The 23,126-nt window shown below is 33.6% G+C and overlaps 1 protein-coding gene across 2 annotated transcripts; it reads right to left on the bottom strand.

Moving 5' to 3' along the window:
* Positions 1-3,311: 3,311 nt before the first annotated feature.
* Positions 3,312-19,159, bottom strand: LOC124827835 (Metallo-hydrolase/oxidoreductase superfamily protein). 2 transcript variants are annotated; one of them, XM_088110966.1, is made up of 8 exons: positions 18,942-19,155; positions 18,759-18,852; positions 17,583-17,708; positions 17,283-17,441; positions 12,009-12,127; positions 11,323-11,514; positions 7,567-7,657; positions 3,312-3,474 (listed from the first exon to the last, which is right to left on the bottom strand). In XM_088110966.1, the coding sequence occupies exons 1-8, from the start codon at positions 19,091-19,093 to the stop codon at positions 3,394-3,396; spliced, it is 1,014 nt and encodes a 337-aa protein (XP_087967092.1). In that variant the 5' UTR covers positions 19,094-19,155; the 3' UTR covers positions 3,312-3,393. The 2 variants fall into 2 exon arrangements, with proteins under 2 accessions (XP_087967092.1, XP_087967093.1); XM_088110967.1 differs by lacking the exon at positions 11,323-11,514 and having other exon boundaries at positions 18,942-19,159.
* Positions 19,160-23,126: the final 3,967 nt, after the last annotated feature.

The following is a 23,126-nucleotide window of genomic DNA, read 5'->3' as shown; positions in this document are numbered from 1 at the left end:
ATATTATAGACTTTAACTATCAACTTCTTATTACATAACAAATTTTAATGTAAAATTATTAACAGAGTTTGGGTACAAATGAAAAATACACGGAATAAAATTTTTCAAATCCCAATGAAAGTAGCAAATCCTAAGATATAATACTTAAATATAACAAAAGGATTGATAAGAAAATATTATTAGGAATGTTTACATAAATTTTCTTCAATAATTAATAAATGTTTAATATCATTTTTTGTTACTATATTTGTGAGAATTATATTTTTGTGAAAAATCACATTCATTCTTTTTTAGAAAAATATGGAGACTATCTTAAATAAATAAAAAACAGAATAAAACTATTAAATCATTGCTAAAAATATAAAAATTAAAAATACCATTAAATCATTAAAAAGAGGAAGGTATTAGTTTTCAATAAAATATTTAATTTTTATCACGATTTTTTAAGAGTAATCTAATATATTTTTTTCTAATAAAATTTTAATAAAAGCTATTTTTCAAAAAGTTAAGTAAACCAAATCTAGAAAGATATTTTTCAACATTGGAAAAATTAAAAATCTTCTAACAAATGTTGCTTTATTACTTTAACATGGCATATAAAAATCAAAATCTTGACTAAAAAAGAATGCATATGTTATATCTGAAAAGGGTATATATATATATATATCATCCTTCATGTGTTTGATATCTTAGGTGGAGGATTGGGGGAATGTCTTTTCAAATGTCCGAAATTTAACCAAATCATAACTACTTAATGTATGGAAGAGAAAATGTTAGGGCTTGGTAATGTTCTATCAACACAGATTTAGAACCTAACAATTAATAATCAAACGTTTGTTGTTGGGTTGTCACAATCAAAACTAGCTTACGACCTGTTCGTGTTATTACACTCACAATTAAGCACATGATGGATTTGTCGTCATGGAAACTTGACATTGGTGATCAAGATCAATAATTATAATATGATGTATTTTTTGTCAACGTTCAAGTTCAATCATGAAAGTTGAAACCCTCTATTTTTGTGAATGTACTTGCAGCTGTAACTACTCACAACATCATATTAACTGTTTATCATTAGTTGCACTGTCAGCTCCAATAATTTATCCCTGCATTATGAGCTAGTAGAAACTACAAACAACAAAGTAGCTTGCATTGCATATGACATATATATGTGTTCAACTAATTCATATATTCTAACAAAAACATTTGTACTTTAGATCTTATAGATATTTCAAATATTATTTAGCCGAATGCTGTTGAATTCAATTGTAAATTTTTGCATATCAGACTACAAAAAATATGAGATTTATCAGGATTATTTTTTTAAACTATAAGTGATTTTAATTCCTGATAAATATATTTTCTGCAATTAGAGAGAGTGGCGTTTCCTTCCATCCACCCATTGCCGTCGGAGTGTCGTCGGAGTGCCGCCGTTCGTAGAGAGAGTATCGTTTCCTCCCACCCACCCATTTTTGTTGTAATCATTTTTTCCACTTATAAGTAATGTGGAACCGCTTTATATACAATTTATGAAGAAATACGTGGCAAAGGAACCATATTTAATAAAAGTCATGGTGCATGAATAGAACTGGTACTAAAGGCAAAATAAGTGGGTACTTCAGGTGAAAGTTTTGCACAGGCAGATCAACTATTAACATGAAACTCATTTAGGAGTGTCTAATTTCTTTGTCATCATTTTTTCCACTTATAAGTAATGTGGAGCCAATTTTTATACAATTTATGAAGAAATACTTGACAAAGAAACCATATTTAGTAAAAGTCATGGTGCAGGAACAAAACTAGTATCAAAGGCAAAATAAGTGGATACTTCAGGTGAAAATTTTGTTTTGTAGTACTTTTAAACCATATTTAGTAAAAGTCATGCTATAGTACTTTCACCTGCAGTACTTTTACTTGCAGTACTTTTACAAAATTCATATTATTCCCACTAGTCTCTGTTTCAAAGTACTGCAATACCTTCCTGTGCAAAACTTTCACCTGAAGTACCCACTTATTTTGTCTTTGGTACCAGTTCTGTTCCTGCACCATGACTTTTACTAAATATGGTTTCTTTGTCAAGTATTTTTTCATAAATTGTATAAAAATTGGTTCCACATTACTTATAAGTGAAAAAAATAATGACAAAAAAATTAGGCACTCTTAAATGAGTTTCATGTTCATAGTTGACCTGACTATGCAAAACGATGAAGTACCCACTTATTTTGCCTTTGGTACCAGTTCTATTCCTTCACCATGACTTTTATTAAATATGGTTCCTTTGTCAAGTATTTCTTCATAAATTGTATAAAAATTCGTTCCACATTACTTATAAGTAGAAAAAATGATGACAATGAAAATGGGTGGGTGAGAGGAAGCGACAATCTCTCTACGAACGGCGGCACTCTGACGACACTCCGACGACAATGGGTGGGTGGGAGGAAGCGCCACTCTCTTTACAAACGGCGACATTACGGCGACAATGGGTTGCTGGGTGGAGGGAAGAGGAGACTCTCTCTAGGTTTCGCGTTCTCGGTTCTCTCTCAAGGTTTCCTGAGATTCAAAATCTGAAAAGATAAAATGAACCCAAAACTTGAAACTCTGACCCAATTCTGTTGCCACATCATTCTCATCTTTAAAATTTATTTTCCACATGCACAACTCACATTTTGACACGTGTTCCGTGTCAAAATTATGCTGAAATATCATTTTCCTAAATACAATAACAATAGTCAGCCGTGGTGGTGTGGTACAGTAAAAATGGTATGTTTCAGTTTTTTTATTAATGTGAGAGTGTAGTTAATAATTGTGGGAGTGCAAGAAGCAATATCAATAAATAAATAAAAAATCTGCGGGTCCCATACCCGAAGAGGAAAGAAAACTGGAAGTCTTTTCATCCTCTACTCTCATTTCTTTATAAACCTCCGTACAGTTATAGAAAAATTTAAACTAAAACGTATTTTAAATATGTTTTAATTTAAAATACCTGTGTTTGCTTGACTTAACCAAACATAGGAATGATGAAGATTGAAAACGAATATCTATATCTGCATTTAGCAACATTTATTGTGATACAATGTTAATTTTAATTATATTTTGGAAAGAAATAATCTAAAACTATGTTGAAAAAGATATCACCAATAGAGTGGTCATTCAAGTTGCCCAATTTATTCCATATCTATTATCAGATTCCGAGAATCTTTGTCCATTTGGTTAAGTCCTAAGAAGTAATTAACAGTGTTTAATACCCAACTAAGACAGTGGATTTTTGCTAATGCCTTGGTTAATGTATTAAGAGGAGTGCAGTTCAAAGATATAGTAATAAACCACTTGGATATATATATCCCAATCAAATCAGCAAGTAGATTGTATCATCAACCTTTAATTACTAAAACTTTAATTTGCTGAAATTTCCACTGGTACTCCTGGAGTAGGTTCTACAACCTTTGCATCTGGTAATTCTTTTGATAAAAGTTCCTGCATTCATAATTGTTCAAAAGATAGAATCAATTGGCATATCACAATAAGTATTCATTTCTATAACTTTTACATATACTTATTGAGAAACGTATTCTATTTTTCTTTCTTACTTTCTTCCGTACATAAAACAATTTTATTCAAACAAATTATTTTCATAGTAACAATAATTTCATTGTTAATTCTATATGAGAAACACTGTCTTCTTTATGTTTTAAATGACAATGGAATTGCTGTATGTATATGATCCTGGGATAGCCTTGAGTTAGACGACAGACATAAAAAGGCCAGGAAGAGCTGTGCATAAACATGTTCACTCTGTTCTATTAAAAGATGACATTTTCCTGTTAGTAAGATAACCCTTCTCATATTCACCCTCTCTAAACAATCAAAGACGAGAGATTCATTCCAAAAGTTTCTTATAGATCCAGTTCACTATCAAAATCACCCCCATTCTGGCTTCTGTTTCTAGCAATGATCGAGCATCATGAAAAAACTTAAAAGTAGAAAAAGCCAGTTGAAGATTGAACAGAAGAGCTAGAAAGATAAATGATGAAAAGTGTGACAAGATTCATTGTATAAGGTTTCCCCCTAAGGACTTGTATAGAACCAAACAACCATAAACAATCACTCACAAACAAGCTTTTTGTTTCTTGGGGAAATGAGCTAGCTGGAAAAAGGTAAAGATGATCAAGCTAGTAGACGATTGAACAAAATCTAGAAAGTTATGAGGTCCCTTCAAAGTTATCCCAACAAATAAGTAATTTTGACAGCACCCAAGGAATGGAAAAAGTGACACTTTCATTCTATTCTCAAATCCAGAACAGACTCTTGCTCAAGCAATTTCTCTATCATTGTTCACTCAGTCCGCATTCTTTCCAGGTTCTAATAGGCTTATTGTTAGATCCCAAAGGTGATAATTTTTTTATGGACTTTATAGAAATGGTATATATATCAATGTTGTAAACGGCGCATTACTAACTATTTTTATTTTTAAACTTCCACCAATAATACACTTTCCAACCCTTCTCATTACTTCTCTACCTATCATTATCTGCAGCTGCTTTAACAACTTTGTCCTCAAGGTTAAATTCTGGAATTTGGTCTTGTAAGGTGGAACTGTCTTCCATTATAGCTGCTTCTACAGGTTCCTCCTGCCATTGCACCATCACTTGTTGTATTGGCTCATCCTTATCCAAAATCTGGGTTGGAAAACAAACAAAAACTTGTGCCTGCTGTTCATTTGGTAGTTTTTTCTCTGCTTGATGGGTTCCTACTGCTAATTTCAATTGAGATGCATGGGAAACTGGATGTATGTAGGAAGTCTTGGGAAGTTGTAATAAATAAGCCACGGATCCCACTTGTTTGAGAACAACGTATTGTCCGTAATCATGTGCTGACAGGGTGTAACAGTATAAGCATAGAAATATGTCTATAAGAGCAAATTTCTAGGTACAGCCAAGCACCTACTTTAATCTGTGATGATTAGCAAATTTAACCATTTGTCCTTGAGCTCTACCCAAATGAAATTTTAGCCTCTTGAGGGCTTCATCTCTTATCATAAAATCTTGTGTTACAGTTTCCACAACCATTTCCATTGGTAGAAATCTGGCCAAAGAAGGTGGAGCTCTACCACACAAGATTTCAAACGGTCTGCACTTACCCATTTAAAACTAGTATTGTCTATGAAGCTCCAACACACCTCACGAATGGCATGTCCCTATGTTCAAAATGTATTGGACATCAACAATCGCACCGACACATATTGGAGAAGTGTCTAATTCAAAAGACATTTTTTTTTCCTCTGACATAATGATGGGAGGCTCCTACCAAACTATATGACTCGACCCAAGTTCGAGACTCCAATGGTGAAGTGGTGCGCGGAAGCTATGGATCAGTGGTGGAATATGGCTCGGTTTGGTAGTTTAATGGTGATGAGATGGTGGTGTTTGGGTGCTCGAGAGAGAGGCTGGGCCAACTCCAAAGGAAAGGTGGTTAAAGGAAACATAGAAGGCGTGTTCTAGCCTTTGGTAACCCTAGAAGTGTCTCCAAAATGTAAAAGCAAAACCCTAATTGTACGAACTTGGAGACCAAGGTAAAAACCTCTCCATTAGGTAGAACGACACATGGCCACTAATCCTATCTGTTAAGAGCATGACACATGGCCACTACTTTTTCAAGGATGAAATGCCAAGAAGCCCTCCACCTTGGAGAGCAAGCCTCCTATGCGCATGTTGACTTAAAGTCAACCACAAAATGCGCCCTTCATCTAGGTCTCTCACCTTGGTCCAAAATCCTATACTACATGGCCCATGATACAAAAGTCAAATGAAAACCTACTCTGCTTGACCCATTATACAAAATCCGAAAGGAAAACCCAATATTACTAGGCCCATAATAAAGGTCTAAAATAAACCTAATTTACTATAAACTCGCTGATGGCCCAAGAGAACGAGAGCCTGGGCCACCTTCCACAGAGGAAGCCTATTGTTCTTGTATGTGTTTGGCCATGACTAAGGGATATGCCACCACATAATCTTGTCATGACTCCAACACAATGTTAATAAAGACATACAATTATTTTCTAAAAACAAATAAACTTGTAAACCTATTGCATAAGTTTCTATTACGATTACTGAAATGAGGAAGAAATATTATGTGATCACTACTTTTCTCTTTTTGGATGTTAAATAGATAGATTAGATTAATTTTTATATTAGGTGACAATATGTTTAAATCATTATATTTGACTAACCTTTTTTATAGATGATTTTGTGTATATAAACATTGGTTGCTATATTAAATAACTCATAATGATCTAATATATAGATTTTTGTCCCCATGCGCTACATTTTTTAGACTACACGTGTCGAAGTGTTTATGTCCATGTTGTGTCCTGTGTCAATATCTGTGTTACATAGACTAGTAATATTTTGCTTGTGGAATGAAATTAACCCATGTCTTAGGTTGCTCTAAGCTGAAACATTGTAAATACATTTCTAACGTCCCATTTAAAACACCTCAGCTTGCCCATCAATCTCTAAATGGTAAGCAATACTCATTTTTAGTATTGTACCATGTGCTCTGAAAAATTCCTTCCAAAATAGGCTAAAAGAGGTTAGGTCTCTATCTCTAACAATAGCATATGGAATACCATGCAACTTACCACCTCTTTAACAAAAATTGAGCAATAGCTCTTGTAGAGTAAGGATATTTGATGGGGATGAAGTGGCAATATGTGGATGACATAATTGCCCTAGGAGATGGCTTAGCAAAAATGAATAGGTTGAAAGAGGCTCTTGTTCCAAAATTTGTGATAAAGGATATGGGATTCTTAAGATAGTTATTGGAATGGAAACAACATGCTGAAAAAAGGGATTAGATCCTAGTAACCACAGATTGCATTTGCGGTCAGCCTAGTAAGTCAACTCATGCATTCATCCTATGAGGAACATGTTGAAGTTGTCTATTAGATCCTAAGAATGCACTTGGCATACGTTTCTTAGTGAGTTTATGCCTAAATCAAATTGATATAAACCAACTTGTAAAGTAAGATTTGTCCCTTCTTATATAATATAAGTTGGCCTTATCATGTGTGGCTGAAGAGAATCCTTGAGGAGTTATGAACCCCATTTGTCTACTGTTTAAGCTATGTTGCCACAATAAGGCAGCAATAAGCATAACACAAAATCTAGCTCAGACCACATTAAAGAGAAGGTCAATGAAAGAGTTATTTATATGCCGTTCATTCCAACTGCACAATAAGTGACTGATATTCCCACCAAAGGGATTCTTAGACGTAAGCATTAGCTTCGTGTGAGCAAGTTTGGCATGAAACATATCTATGCACTAAGTCGAGGAAGGTGTCGGATTTTGTAGAGGAATCTGTCTCAATTCATTGTAACTTTTCTAAAGCTAAAAATTTGAATTAAACCAGTTCCATATATGTTTTGGAGATTTGTTTTTTTCTATTTATTTCCATATTTGTAGCATAATCAATCATTTAATTCTGCATAAATACCCTATCTACTATTATTCTGAATACTTGAGAAGAATAAAATATTTTTTCTATTTCTAAAAGAAGAAGCTAACCTTGAATGATTCGACTGTTCCTTCACCACTAACTAAGCTGGCAAGAAGCCCTTTGCTATCCAGGTCTCCATTTTTCATTGGCACAATGAACCTATCGAACAAGGAAAGAACATATATGTTAAGAAGAATATTAAATATTATTACACTTCTAACAAGAAAATATAAAAGGTCAAAATTACTAAATTGAGCTTAACATCAAAAGTATTCTTCCAAAGGAACCAAAATTATAGGGAAAGTAACCAAAATGACTTTTAAATATGTTTTCGATTTAGGAATTATTAACCACTTAACTAGCTAACGATATTCAAGAAGGGGTTAAGAAGAAATACTAAATGATGTAATTTGCATTTGGTGATTTATTGTCCCTAAATTGGAAATACCTTTTACCTAGAATAGAATTTCCTGCTTCCCAGCTCGCAAAAGTTTATTCATGCAAATACTTTGTTTGAATGTTGATACTTCTATGTAAATGTAGTCATTTCAGTTCTAGTATTAGAAGCTATCAAGGAGATATGGATGTAAATATTGTACATTTATTGCATCATAAATACACATGTATTATTTCACTTTGGAATCAAGGAAAATAATTCCACAGTTATTGCCTTTTGCCTATTGCCCACAACCTTGCTTTTCACTCAAAGACTAGCATATGGAGATTAATGTTTTTTTGGTTCGTGAACAACTGTTATCCCAGCAACTCGTGGGATCTCACATTCCCAACCTTGATAGAACCTAATAGAAGTTGTTAGAAGATTTTGGAGATCTCTTTGTAATTATTAATTTAGGGTTAGAGTTTTCTATATATAAAGACTGATGTTTCAAATCAATCAATTGAATAAAAATCTTCTTTCTTTCATATTAATTCTTTCAAGTTTTCTTTTATGTTTAATTCTTTCAAGTGATGCAAATGGGTATATAGAATAAAATACAAGCCTCACAGATCCATTGAAAGGTACAAAGCAAGTTTAGTAGCCAAGGGATTCAGTCAAACTTATGGAATGAATTACCAGGAAACATTTGTTCCAACTGCAAAAATGAATACAGCCAGGGTAATATTATCTCTATTTGCTAATTGTGGTGGGAACTTGCAACAATTTGATGTAAAAAATATCTTCCTTCATAGGGAACTTGAAGAGGAGATTTACATGGAATTGCCCCCTGGATAAAGTGGGAAAACTGCTGCCAATACTGTCTGCAAATTGAAAAGGGCATTGTATGGACAAAAACAATCACCACAGGCATGATTTAGAAGGTTTACTGATGTTGTGATAGGCTTGGGCTTCAAACAAAGCCAAGGAGACATTTTGTTTGTTAAACATTCAGGGAAAGAGGGGTAATAGTTTTCTAGTTTATGTTGACAATATTATAGTGATTGGAAATTATGAAAAAAGAGAAGGAATACTTGAAACAAAGACTAGTCCAAGAATTTGAACTAACAAAGCTTGGAAGACTAAAGTACTTCCCAAGGATTGAAATAGCATACTCTAGCAAAGGAATGTTCATATACTAGCAAAAAGTTTACGTAAAGTTGAAGAAAAACTAACACTAGACACGTGGATGTATCATAGACTGGTCGAAAAAATAATGTACCTTACTCACACCTAACCAGGCATTTCCCCTTCATTGAGTGTCATAACCCAATTCGAGCTGCTTTTAGAATTTTGTAGCACCTTGGAGGGAAACCATGGAAAGGGAATATTGTTCAAAAGGAATGGAAGCCTGAATATTGAAGCCTACAGTGATTTGATTAAGCAGGTTCTCTTGTTGATAAAAGATCAACAAATATTGTACTTTCTTAGGTGGGAACTTAGTGACATGGAGGAGAAAAAAACAAAATGTAGTGGCAAGATTAATTTGGAGGGTTCCGTGAAGCTCTACTATGATAATAAGGTAACACAATAGACATTGCACATAATCTCATTCAGCAAGACAAGATAAAACATATTGAAATAGACGGACACTTCAATTAGGGAAAAATAGCAGGTCTAGTATGCATGTCATACATTTCTTTCCAGCTGGTGGCTGATGTGATAACAGAAAGACTCAATAGCTCAACCTTCCATAAGCTCAAGCAAGCAGAGAATTGAGGATATCTATTCCTTACCTTGAGGGGGTGTCAAAATATGGATGCAAATTTGTACATTTATAGTGTAATAAATACAGATTTTGGTTGTACGAAATCCCCTAAATTAAGGGGTTTGGGATTAGGAGTTTATTTGGTAGATTTGCTCCTAATCTAGAGTCTTTATTTCAAGACCTTTATTTCCTTTATTTCATTAGATTTATTTCCTTAAATTAGGATTACGTTTTCCGTTTAAATACAATTTGTTCTTTTGCTTTGGAATCAAGGAAAAATATTGGTTTAATTGCTTCCTTTGTCCCCAGTTTGGTTGAATTGTGTCAAATTCATTCTCATTTTTAAAAAAGTTTCATTGTCGTCCTCACGTGGTGTAAAAGTGTCAATTGAATCCAAACATAGAAAAAATTTGTGTCAATGTAGTCATCTCCGTTAAATACACACTAACGGTGTTAAGTGGCTGATTATTTGGCACTAGAGAATTAAAACGTGGCAAATGAGTCACAGTAGTGGTAATGAGTCATCCAGATTCTAACGCCTCCCTGCGACACCATCAACTATTGCCCGCAGCTTCTTAACAATAATCAAGAACAAAATGCGACAGGGTCTTCTTCCGCGCGACTCAACCTGCCCAAAATTGCCAAGAAAGGAAAAAAATATTCCGAAATTACAAGATGAAGAACACCAATCTACAGAGAGGAAAACAAGAAACCCACTCAAATCGCAAAATCAGAAACCCCCAAATTTCCAAGTCGCGACAATAAGGAACCCCAAACTTCGAGTCAGACGCGACTTCCCTTCACTGCAAATACGCCGGAACACGAACCTAGCGCGGAGGCGCCGCTGCTGCAAAGGCGTCGCGGCTTCAACATCCACCACGCCGCGATAAAATGAAAGACGCGCCTAAGCCATTCAAAATCGCCTCCCTCCCTGCAGGAACGAACCGGCCACGGAGAAGCGAAAGGGAGTCTTCCCTCCCTGCGAAGCACGAACCAGAAATTGGGAAGAGGAAAAGGAGGTTCGCGCCTCCCTCACCGCGGAACGAACAAAGCGACAAAAAAAAAAGAAAATGGGTGCCTCCATCTTCTTATGAAGCCGCGACAGGGAGGAGAAGAAGAAAACAAACCCTAAGTTGGGTTATTCAAGAACAGAAACGAGGATTGAGGAAAGATTTGGACTTCTAGAATTGAAATTTCCAAATTGAATTTAATTAAGGTTAATCTGAAATCTCAATCGTCGAGTTCTTCCTTCCTAAGGACTGCCACGTCATTGACACGTCATTACCACTACTGTGACTCATTTGCCACGTTTTAATTCTCTAGTGCCAAATAATCAGCCACTTAACACCGTTAGTGTGTATTTAACGGAGATGACTACATTGACACAAATTTTTTCTATGTTTGGATTCAATTGACACTTTTACACCACGTAAGGACGACAATGAAACTTTTTTAAAAATGAGGATGAATTTGACACAATTCAACCAAACTGGGGACAAAGGAAGCAATTAAACCAAAAATATTCCACCGTTACTGCCTTCTGTCTGCACGTTTTCTCCCATTTAACAATCTTTCCCATTTCAGTATATTTTGTGAATGAATTGTTTTGAGTTTGTTATAATGACAAAATAAAATTAATAGCTTTTTATTGTGATGCTGCCTGTAAATTCAAAAGTTTACTTGGCTTGAAGCAGCTTTGCAAGTTTCACTGCATCTTCTTGTCCTGAAACCAAGGTAAAATTGGGCAAAAGCTGTTTTATGACTGGCGTTATTAGAATATCTGCCTTTTCCGTCTCAATGTAACTTTGATTATATACACAGTGGGGTTCGTAGTAGAGAGACAATTGACCTTGGGGGGATGTAACAAGATACCTATGACATAAACAGCACAAAGCCATTAAAGTCTGTTAAACTGCATTTCAATGAAAATACAAAAAGGTTAGTACATCAACAAATAAGGGGATACAAAACCTAAAACATGTAGAAAAATAACCTTGACACACAAAAGAAATAGATGCGCTGAAACTCACTGTGGTGATTTTCCATTGAACCATGGCATCCTTTAAATGGGTGGACATAGGGCCTTGGGCCAAGTACAAAGAATAAAAACAAAAGATAATATATCAACTGCTTAATCTAAATACTACTACCTAATTTATCTTTATCTACATCAACAATAAAATAATATTGCGCCCAATCTAATAATGGAAAATCAAAACTACCAATCTCTATCAGAATCAAACTAACATTATTGGACCCAAAATCAATTGAAAACAAAGACTCAAACGAACTTACTAAACTATCCTAAATTTAATTTTATACAACAAAACGCAGATAAAAAAAAAAATATGATAGTATTTATTTACCCATTCTCAGGACGTTGCCAAGGAGGTCCAAGAACTGGTCCTGCTGTAGCCTTAATATTGATCTTGGAACCATAATTTGTTTCAATATCAGAGCTCTGCCCAGGTTCTAAATACGTAACCTGAAAACAACTGAAACAATGTGAAAACTTAAATGGTAAACCAATTATTCAATTATAACCGAATTAGTTCATGCTACTTGTTGACATGATATAGTTAAGAGCAGAATAAGGTAGGTGATTGTCAGGTAAAGAACATCTAAATGAAGGATTGGGGAAAAGAAGAAACAACAATAGAAGAAGTGGATCGAAAGTGAAAAAAACCACCTCTGTGCACAGTTAATACATTCATTGACACACAAGACATGTTAAGAAATATGCACAGACAGGAAGAGGAGTTTTCAATCCTGAGGTGGATGATTAAGCCTCTCTTGAGGTATAAGACTCCGCAGAAAACAGTGTGGCACAAATATCCCAAATTGGCTGCTGAATTTTATGAGCCCCACAAAGATGAGAAGATGTTAGGAACAATGGTCTATCGGTTGAAGTTTCCCCTACAGTCCAAAAATAACCCTATTAGAATGAGAGTAGTGCTAAAGAGATGCAGATCTCAACTATCCGCTTGGAAGTTTGTTATTCTTGTTAGTTGTATAGTTACTGGTGACAGCTAACAGTTACAATATGCTAGCTTTCATTACCAGTTTGTAACACCTATCCACTGTCTAAATTCTTAATTGTACCTATCTTTCATCAAGAGAAAAAAGATTCAATTTCTCTCTCCCTTTTCTTGCTTTCTTCTGAATAGTCTTTTCTAAGGATTTCTAATATTGTATTTACAGCTCAGTAAGACCCAAATATGCCCAAGTCCAATCCATTTCCCACCTCTTCCACTCCCAAAACCTTTCCTTACTCTATACTGGAAAAGCTCGATGATTCCAATTTCATGTTATAAAAGCAACAAGTAGAACCAGTTATCAAATCACACCAGCATCATTTCGTTGTGAATCTTTTGATTCCATAATGATTTCTCACTAAAGAAATCATCCAACCAGAACAGAAAATCCTGCAGATTCTGTGAGGAACATCAAGATCAATTGCTTCTAACCTGGCTTCTGTTGATGCTTTCTTCATCAACTCTTTCTTGTATCTTAGGCAGTATTCATTCCTACAAGGTATTGGAGAAAATACACAATTACTTTCATCTATAAATGTGTGCGCGTGTTCCATAGACCTAAGCAACAACACTTTGAAAATTTAGTCTTAGTTTAATTCACAAAGTGATTCTGGATGTAGTAGTGGCTTTGGTCGCAGTGGACAAGAAGGTGGTACTCAAGGCTGCAGATGACTTTTCTAATTTTCAGTGCCAAGTGTGTCTCAAATGTAGACATGCCAAATCTTTTTGTTACTATTGGTTTTATTAACATTATTAGCCTCATGCTTCTCTTACTCTTACAAGATTCATGTTAGGAGTTGGAAGGTATATGAAAGGAAAAGGTATAGGAGATGAGGAGAAGACCGAACGGGGACAGGAGGAAGACCTGACCGAACGGGGAAAGGAGGAAGACCAGAGCCGATCGGTTAAAGGGCGACTACCCTAACTGGGACAACAGTTAGGGTAGACGGGAAATATTTAGTAATTATAGTAAATAAAGTCATATCTTAGGAAAATAATTGTTAATTACGGTAATTAGAGCAGTATCCTAGGGAAATATTGTTAATTACAGTAACTAGGGCAGTATCCCAGGGAAATATTGTTAATTACAGTAACTAGAGCAGTATCCTAGGGAAATATTCAATATAAGCTTATTATAGTAATTAGAAATATATCCTAGGAAAATAATAGTATAAATAAAGCATTGATGCTATGGGTTACGGCATGCTTTTGATTATTGAGTTTTGTAAAGGAGGTTATGCTCCCTAGTGACTGAAGGAGGTTATGCTCTCAGTTATTGTTTGCTTTCTTCGATTGAGTTATTACCATCAACAAAGGAGATTCATTCATTCATTATCTATTGTCCATTGTTCTGTGCGTGTGAGGGTGTGTGTTCTGGTTACGCTTCCCACTCGGATACGTAACAATCCATCTACCCAATAACACTTTTTAGAATAACCAAAATTTGCAGAATAACTCTCCTATCGCTTTATTCACCGTAATAATTTTCTTCATCCTAATACTTGGACTAGAATCCAAAAAAGACCAGACCTCCTCTAGGATTCATCACAACCTATTGCTATGATAGTTAATTCAAGCACTCGACGTTGTGTTGTAATTAGAGGAAAATATTCCTAATTAGAGAAAATATAAGTAGGATCTTCTAGTTTATTTTTTAGTATATTGTTTCCTTATTTTTCTTTTTAAGAAGATTAGATTGTTACAAATAGAAGTAAAGAGAATATAATAGAATAGATATGAATGATAATAAAATTCATTCACTTTTCAAGATGGTATCAGAACTCCTGATCTTGGGAGCTCCTATAAGCTTTTATTATGATCTCAGAAATCATGGAATGACACATCCAAGAGCAACAGTAACCACCGCCGTCGTTGTCCGACCATTGTGGTTGTTGTTGTAGCCATTGTGATTGTTGATAGGGTAGAAAGGTGTGCCCAACTTCAGCGAATAAAATGCCGAAAATCGCTCTGGGAAAGACGCTGCCACGCGCTATTATGCGCCACCATCGTTGCCGACTCATGTTGTCCACGCGCCTAGTTCCGACGAGACCCACTCGCCGCTGCCATCATAGAAAAGGTTGTCAGAGCCTCCTGAGTCTGTTCCACGGATCGATGACGTCCCATTTGACCCAGATTTGAGTAGCTTTGAGTATTGAATTCGACTCCTTTTTCTCAGTGTAGCCCATGGAAAGAGGAAGAATCTTTAAATATCTCCATGGCCTAAATGATGAATACGACCCAATCCGAGTACAAACCTTAGGAAGAGAAAAATTACCATCCCTATCAGAAGTACTTTTTATGGTAAGAGGGGAAGAAACTTGGAGAGTTGTCATGCTTGATCGGGGGATCTCCAACACAGACTCTGTCACGACAATTAGAAAAGGGTGTCTACAAGGGAACAAATGTCGGAGGAAAGTTGTTTGAAAAAGGTAATCGTGGAGACTATTGTTCACATGGTAGAAGATCTAGACATACCAAGGAAACATGCTTCAAACTCCATGGAAGAAATGATGTTCTCGAGCGCGTGGGAAACAAAAAAGGGTCTACTCAAAGATGGGTAAATCATACTATCTCACAATAGGAAGCCACATATCAATCCAGTACCTCACCACCACCAGATCTTGATATGAAAGCTTATAAGAAGGAACTCGAGTGCTTGAAAGCAATGGTTGAATCAATAAGTAAGCCCTCTAGATCATGTACTTTGTTCATGAAAGGTAAGCTTTGTCTCAATACGGTTGGTCTTGTGTCTCAAGGTATTTGGATTCTTGATTCAAGAGTAACTCATCATATGATACCTTTTCGTCTGTCCTTTGACTCATATGGTAAAAGAAATAGAGAACAATTTATTATAGTTGCAAATGGTCAAGGTATACCTGTATGCGGCTCTGGGAATATAATTTTGGACTTATCTATTGTATTAAGGGATATTTTACATGTTCCACAATTAGCCAATAGTCTTATCTCTGTGCAAAAACTCAGAAAGAATTTAAATTGTTCGGTAACATTTTTATCAACTTATTGTGTTTTTGAGGACCTTGCCATGGGGAAGACGATTTTAACTGTTAAGGAGTAGAGTGGGTTGTATCTATTGGGGTCTGATGACCAAAGCAAAACAAAAATCATGATTCAACAAGCTAGCTACATCTGAGACGTGGGCAAATTCCCAAATATGGTTACATCATAAAAGGCTTGGGCATCCTTCATTCAATCTTATCAAGTCCTTATTTCCCCATTTGTTACGAAGGAGTTTGTTGAGTCTTTTAATTGTGATATTTGTCAGTTGTCAAAACACCATTGTGCATCTTATCCTATAGTAGTAAAAAGAGTATTTCTCCATTTGATTTAATTCACTATGACGTTTGGGGACTTGTCGTAGAATCTATTTCTGGAGCCAAATGGTTTGTTACCTTTATTGATGATTGTACACGTGTCACGTGAACATACCTTATGAAAATATCTGTAGGATCTTCTAGTTTATTTTTCAGTATATTGTTTCCTTATTTCGCTTTTTTAGAATATTAGATTGTTACAAATAGAGATAAAGAGAATGTAATAGAAATGAATGATAATAATAAAATTCATTCTTTTTCAAGACATTGCATCTACATGGATTCCAGATGAGGTGCTTATTAGTGTAAGTAAACTTGTTAAAGACAACTATCTATTCTCTGAATTGCATCATAAACATGGTGATGTTAAATCACAGGTTACCAATGAAGTCTTGGTGCAATGTTTTGTTGGTCTTGATGGTTTGTATTTCTTGCCAAATATTCATCTACAACACTCTTCTGCTGGACCTACATCTTGTTTCATTACTAATTTAAATAATTATACAAGTGTGAATTCTTGTTGTACATCTAGTTCTCAAACTCTGCCATGCTAGACTTGGCCATCATAATCCTCATGTTTTAAAAATGGTTATGCAACACTGTAATATACCCATTTCTAATAAAAAAGCAAGAGTTTTCTTTTGCTTGTTGTGTTCGGAAGTCTAATAGACTTCCTTCTTCTCTGTCTAACACTGTTTGTACTAATCCTTTGGAATTGGTGTCTCGTGACTTTTCAGGACCCTCAAATATATGTACACCTTCTACAAATGGTTATCTTTATCAGTAATTAGAACAGTATCCCAGGAAAATATTGTTAATTACGATAATTAAAACAGTATTCCAGAGAAATATTGTTAATTACGTCTCCGACTCTATGGGAAATATTGTTAAAGCAGTATCCTAGGGAAATATTTAGTATAAGTTCATTACGGTAATTAGAAGTATATCCTAGGAAAATGGTAATTATAAATAAAGCCCTGACTCTATGGTTTAGGGCATGCTTTTAATTATTGAGTTTTGCAAAGGAGGTTATGTTCCCTAGTGACTGAAGGAGCTTATGCTCCCAGTTTGCTTTCTTTGATTCAGATATTTCTATTAATAAAAGAGGTTTATTCAGTTACTGTTCTTTCGATCTACTGATAGAGTTGAGGGTTATCTTTCTACCTACGATCGTGGTTAGTTACGTCTCCGACTCAGATACGTAACACAAACAATGGCGCTTTCATGATCCAAAGAAAAGAAAAGTAAGGAAAAAAAAAGAAAATATACTTACATTTCTGAAAAGAGGATCCAACAAGCCTTTGGCATTAGGGGTTGCTATAACTCTAATATTTGGGAATTTCTGAGAGAAGGGCTTTAAGGTCTTCAAGTGGCAGTGATCATCAAGGCTTTGAGTAATGAGTAAGCAACTGATTTCCGGAAGATCACTGAGCTGTACTACAAAAGCATACAGTTATAGCCAGATCACAAGTTTCCACAAGCTGAAGTTAAATTACATGACAAAACAACACACAGGCATAACATAGAGGTAACACAATCAACTAGTAACTAGTTAGCATCCACCAAAAGATACCTGGAATTGCTTTAACACTTTCTTAGCAGCATCATATAGCCAAGGAATTCCAAAATCCAAGTTACCAACCAAAATTGGATCAACCAATATGTTTGTCCCACCCACATTCCAGAGCCAACTGTTTCCCTAAATCCAGCACTTAACCCATGTGAAAGGAAAGAGTAAAACAAGCCAAAATTTTGTTTAAATTTGAAAAGGCAAAGCAGTATCATAATAACTACAAAATACTACATTATTTTCAATTTATTTCTTCTATTGAAAATTTAAACAGGAAATTCTAGAAACAATAATGTAGAGCATGTTCGATTCTCTTACAACTTTTTGGTTTTAAAACAATTCTACATTACTTAACCATCAACTTCTCATCCAAGATCTTTTAAGATGTGAAAATTATTTCCAAAACAAGTATATAAAAAAAAAAACAAAAACAACTGATAGATGTCTTCCCATTTTTCCATGTTTCCATCTTGTTAAACTTCTCTCTCAATTCCACACTCTACTGTGTGCCCAGCACCATCCTCCACCAACCGCCTTAGCAACTTCACTTGGCAGCATTTTGAAAACTTAAAAACAGTCTTTAAAACAGAAATCAAACACACCCTTTTGGGATTATGTAAGGAAGAAAAATAGTGCTGAAGTGGCTACTAATGCAAATGCTGAAAGGGATGCTCACATGGAAGGTCTAGTGCATAATGAGATAAATTCAAAGTTAGTTACATGGAGGGAACAGGTGGCAATCGATCCTGGAATCATGGAGCCGAGGAAGAGCAGCAGGAGGAGAGTCTCAAATACTCGGCTACATGACTTTGTCTGAAAGGAAAGTTGTTCTAATTTTCCTCTCTCATAGTATTCTCTCTTCCCTCTCTTGAAAACCCTTTCTAATCTTCATACTCCTCCTCATATGTCAAGCAAATGGAGTGAGCAGTGGCTGCAAGCTCGTTAGTGTCACAGCTTAATTCTTATTTTAAAAAAGTGTAATTGTTTGGTGAAGTCATTTACGTTATGCTACTTTTACCGGTTTAGTGTTACTATTATATTGAACCTTATTTCACTATCAATACCACCAACGGCTGCAGACCGTTCTCCAATATTAGGAATTAACTCCTAACAGATTACTTTCAAACTCTTCCGATTACTTTTCTTTTCAGCTGAGCTAACACAAGTAAAGAATGTCACCTCTAAATATGTGAGTTTGAAGACATCAGCTGGAGAGAAAGTAGAGCCAACAGCGTTCTCTTCTGAGACAACAGCAGAAACAACACTACCCCACCTGCAAATTAACCGCATCATTAATTGGATATTCCTCCAATCAAAAACTACAAAGACGGAGTGAAAACTTATCAGGGAGAAAAACCTTACCTTGAAGTTGAGGCCTTGTAACTAGTGCAGATTGAAGTTCTTGAAACCAAGGGGTTAGATGAAGAAAAGGGTTGTAATAAGAGTCTTCTTCGTGTGGGGTAGCAGGGTTTGTTGAGAGCAAGAGAATTGCAGTTGCACTGTAACGTTGCCATTGTTGAACCGTTGTTGCTTCTCGCTCATCCACCAGCAACGACGGTTGTCCGTTATTAATAATATTTAATTACTATTTTTTTGGTTCCATAGTTTTTTCTTTCTTATTATTGTCATCATAGTTATTTTCAATTTTTTCAAACTTTCAACGATTTTGAATTAATATATTTTTTATGTTAAAAGTGAAAGCACACGTCATGTTTCCTTTCTTTTTAATAATAAAATTATAATTATAAAAATAAATATAAATAAATTTACAATTTATTATAAATAATTTTTATTTATTTTATAGATAATTTTTATTTATTTAATTTTAAAAGAATAATTAAATTTTAAAAATAGTTAAATAAAAAATTATTAAATTTAAGAAAAAACGATTACCTGAAAAGTAAAATTAGAAAAAACAAAAGGTAAACTTAAAAAGTAAATTAAAAAAAGTATATTAATACCAATTTTTTATAATAATATAGATTAATGATAGCAGTTAAATTTTGAGTTAATTTTGTTCGTAATTGTAACTGAACTCCACGAGTTTTTATACATAAAATTTTTGTAAATAATAAAACTCTCCATTCAACTCAACTATATAAAATAAAGTAGGATAATTTTATTAAACATTACAAGTATAAAAATCAAAGTGAAGGATAGTATTATATATAAATAGTTAAATATGTAGTTATTTTTATACAGCACGACAAGTAAATGTGAAATAATTATTTTAGAACAGTTAAATAAACAAACGTGTAATATATGATCCTAAGTTTCCCACGTATCACATGTTAGACCGTACTCTAGCTTCTTCTTTCTTCTTTGGACTTAATCACTACTTCATTTCGGGTACATATACGGCGCATGAAAGTGAAAAAAAAAAAGGAAAATATAAACTAAATATTAAAACATTATTTTTAATCCGTGGATATTAAAATATTTGTTATCCAAATAGAATTAATTATCGATAGTAGATATTTATGGATATGAGTATTTTTGTCATCTCAATCGTATCATAAGTTCAGTTTAATAATTAAAAATATATAAAATAATATTAAAAATATTTTGAAATCAAATCTTTCACTGTGCAGAAAATGAAGTTAAGTCAGTAAAAGAGCTTTAAGATTTATACGAGTGTATGAGTAAGTAAGAGATAATTGTATTTATTTCCTATTATAATACCTTGTATATTTATAAGGTTTCCGACTTCTGACGTTATAAAAATTGATAATATTATTAACAAATATAACAATTTATGATAATTAATGAAAAAATAATAATAATGTGATACCTATATGATATACCAAATATTATGTAAATATATGATATTAAAAAATATCATGTAATGAAACTACCAAGATTTGATCACATATTGTTAATATATGAATATTTACATCAACAAATATATCTCAGAATATCTTTCAATCACTTTAGTACAATAAAGTTAAATGTGGTTAGTTGGACCACATAACTTATTTGTTGGGTTAGACATGTACAAAAATAAAACATAAAACATAAATTTATATATTTTTTATAACTAAGTCAATTTTATATTTCCCTTATTCTTCGGCTTAATGTCAATTTTGGTTCCTAATTTTGTTAGGTGTGTTCAAAGTGGTTCTATTTTTTTTAGATGTTCACAATTTTTTCATATTTTGTAAAAACCGTTCAAGTTGGTCTTTTTTGCAAATTTAATAAACGTTTTGGTCTCATGAAAATTTATTTAGTACTATAATTTAAAATGTATACAATTATATTTTTTTTAAAATATATTTTGACGTTGAATAAATGATAATACATCCCTTTGATATTGAATATTTGATAATATTATGTTTCCTTTACAAAAATTTTGTTATAAACATTAATTAATTGATATTGGAATAGTAAGAAAATAGTTACATGTGTGATTATATACTCCTTATTTGGTGGGGATGAGCATGAAACAAAAACAAAAAATTAGGTTTGAAAATGTGAATATGGATGGAGTTTTTTCTTTAGGGATGAGTATAAGATAACAAAACTCATCCTCATCCCACCTCATTTGAAGTACTTGAATAACACTAGAAGAGAGGTTGAATAATGTTAATGAAAAAACTTTTTCGCAACCCTCCTTATATAACACTTTTCTCGAGTATAAGATTTTTCAAGTAGTTGTTAAATGCTCGACTTTGTAAGTAATATTAATCAGTGAATTCTTTTCTTCGTGCTATATAGGATATTCACTGTAGTGTATATAAGAACTTTCTTTTTAATGAATAATTGTTTAATATGAAAAACTCTAGTATTTAAAACTAAAATGCCACTGCAGGTTTAATAAGAGAAGTGTTTATACATGATTAAATAATAAATCCACATGTATTTTTATATTGATTCACTATAACTAAGCTACGCCCAGTCTCCTCTATCCAAAGAGAGTTTCACTATAGTCTTCAACAAAATTACAACTAAGTATTCTTACAACTCCTAGTATCCCTAGGCACTCCTGGTATCCACTAATACACTGCCTAGCTGAGTTTTACAAACTCCTGGTTGTGTAGTATACTTCACCACTCGTGTCCATAGTCAGCGAATAACTTCCTGTTACCTTAGACTAGTTGAGTATTCACACCACTCGTTTGTCTCTAACGTCCACTTCTGCTATTTGAATAAAGCATGTAACTGTGTATAGAGTAGGTTATCTGCAAAGAACATAGTAGATTGTAAGTGCAACACATATGTCTTATCTCTTATCACTTTTGTTATTTTTGAACGTTAAGCATTTGCTTACTTAGAACAACAACAAAGTATTTTTCATTTTCTACCTTCTAAAGATATCAATCATTGAGAACAAACTTCATCGTTAGACGAAGTAATAATTTTAGCTCATGGTATCATTTAGACCGATGTAAACGCTTTTTGTATTTTTGTCTTTTTAGAGCAAGAGCGTTTGGTTGTCTGTGTTTTCTTTTACATTTTATGTTTAAGCTTCTTATAGTGTTTTTTGTCAAATTCATAGTCTTGACACTTTTTCTGTTTTTCCGAAAATTCATCTGAATACCTTTGGATACATTATAGCTTATGCGTTTAGCATTACATATGAGTATTTAACTTAGGTAATTCTGTGTTTTCTAATCACATTTCAGTAGTAGTAGTGTTAAGGCATAAATGATTAGACACAAGTTTAAACATTTGCGAACAAGAAGGATGATTCAATCTTTTTCTAGTGAAAAACACAGTCCATTATTCATTGGACATGAAGAATCAATAACCGACCAAAGACTAGAGATAAGTTTATAGAGCCACACGAAGTCTCATGCATTACCGTTACAGGATCCAAGTTGAAATATAATGTAAAGAAACACTCGACGACTAATCATGATGCATCAAAAGATTGAAACATTAGACAATAAAGATATTAGAAAACAACTACTTGGATATTCAAGAAGATGATATGTGTGTTTTAAGGTAACAAATTCACAAATTTCAAAAAAAGATTTTTACACATGAATAAGCTATCCCTTGAATGATGGATACCCATTGACTATTTTTTTTTTAATTATACTAGAACAACCTTCCTCACCTAATTTTTATGGATAAAACTAGATGAGAAAAAAAAGGAACTAATATGCTCATTTTGCTATCTTTAATAATTCTTTATAATTAAATTTACTATTTAGTAATAACTTTTTACCATCATAAAATTAATAAAAAAACTAAATACACAAGTGTTAGAATTTGAGGATTATTTAACCAATTTTAAAATATAAGAATCAAAATTAAGTTTGAAGAAACTACAAAGAAAAAAGAAACATATTAATCCATTCTTACTAGTTAAAAATATCATTTATTTAATGGTGTTAAAGTGTCTTTCATGATACATAGATGACACGATCTTCCACTCTAACATACATACGCACATTCTTTTTTTTTTCTATCTCTTTCATATTTCAATTTTAATTTAGATTATGTTTGCTCCATCAGACTCGAAACACTATGTTCCTTTAACAAATTTCTATGGCATTGGTTAAAAATGTTTAAATAAAGTTACCAAGGACATGCATACACAAA

This window comes from Vigna umbellata, chromosome 3 (genome assembly GCF_029865625.1).
Source record: "Vigna umbellata cultivar VRB3 chromosome 3, Vumbellata_1.0, whole genome shotgun sequence".
NCBI lineage: Eukaryota > Viridiplantae > Streptophyta > Magnoliopsida > Fabales > Fabaceae > Vigna > Vigna umbellata.
Note: the sequence above shows the minus strand (reverse complement) of the source record. Positions and strands in the feature narration are given on the sequence as shown.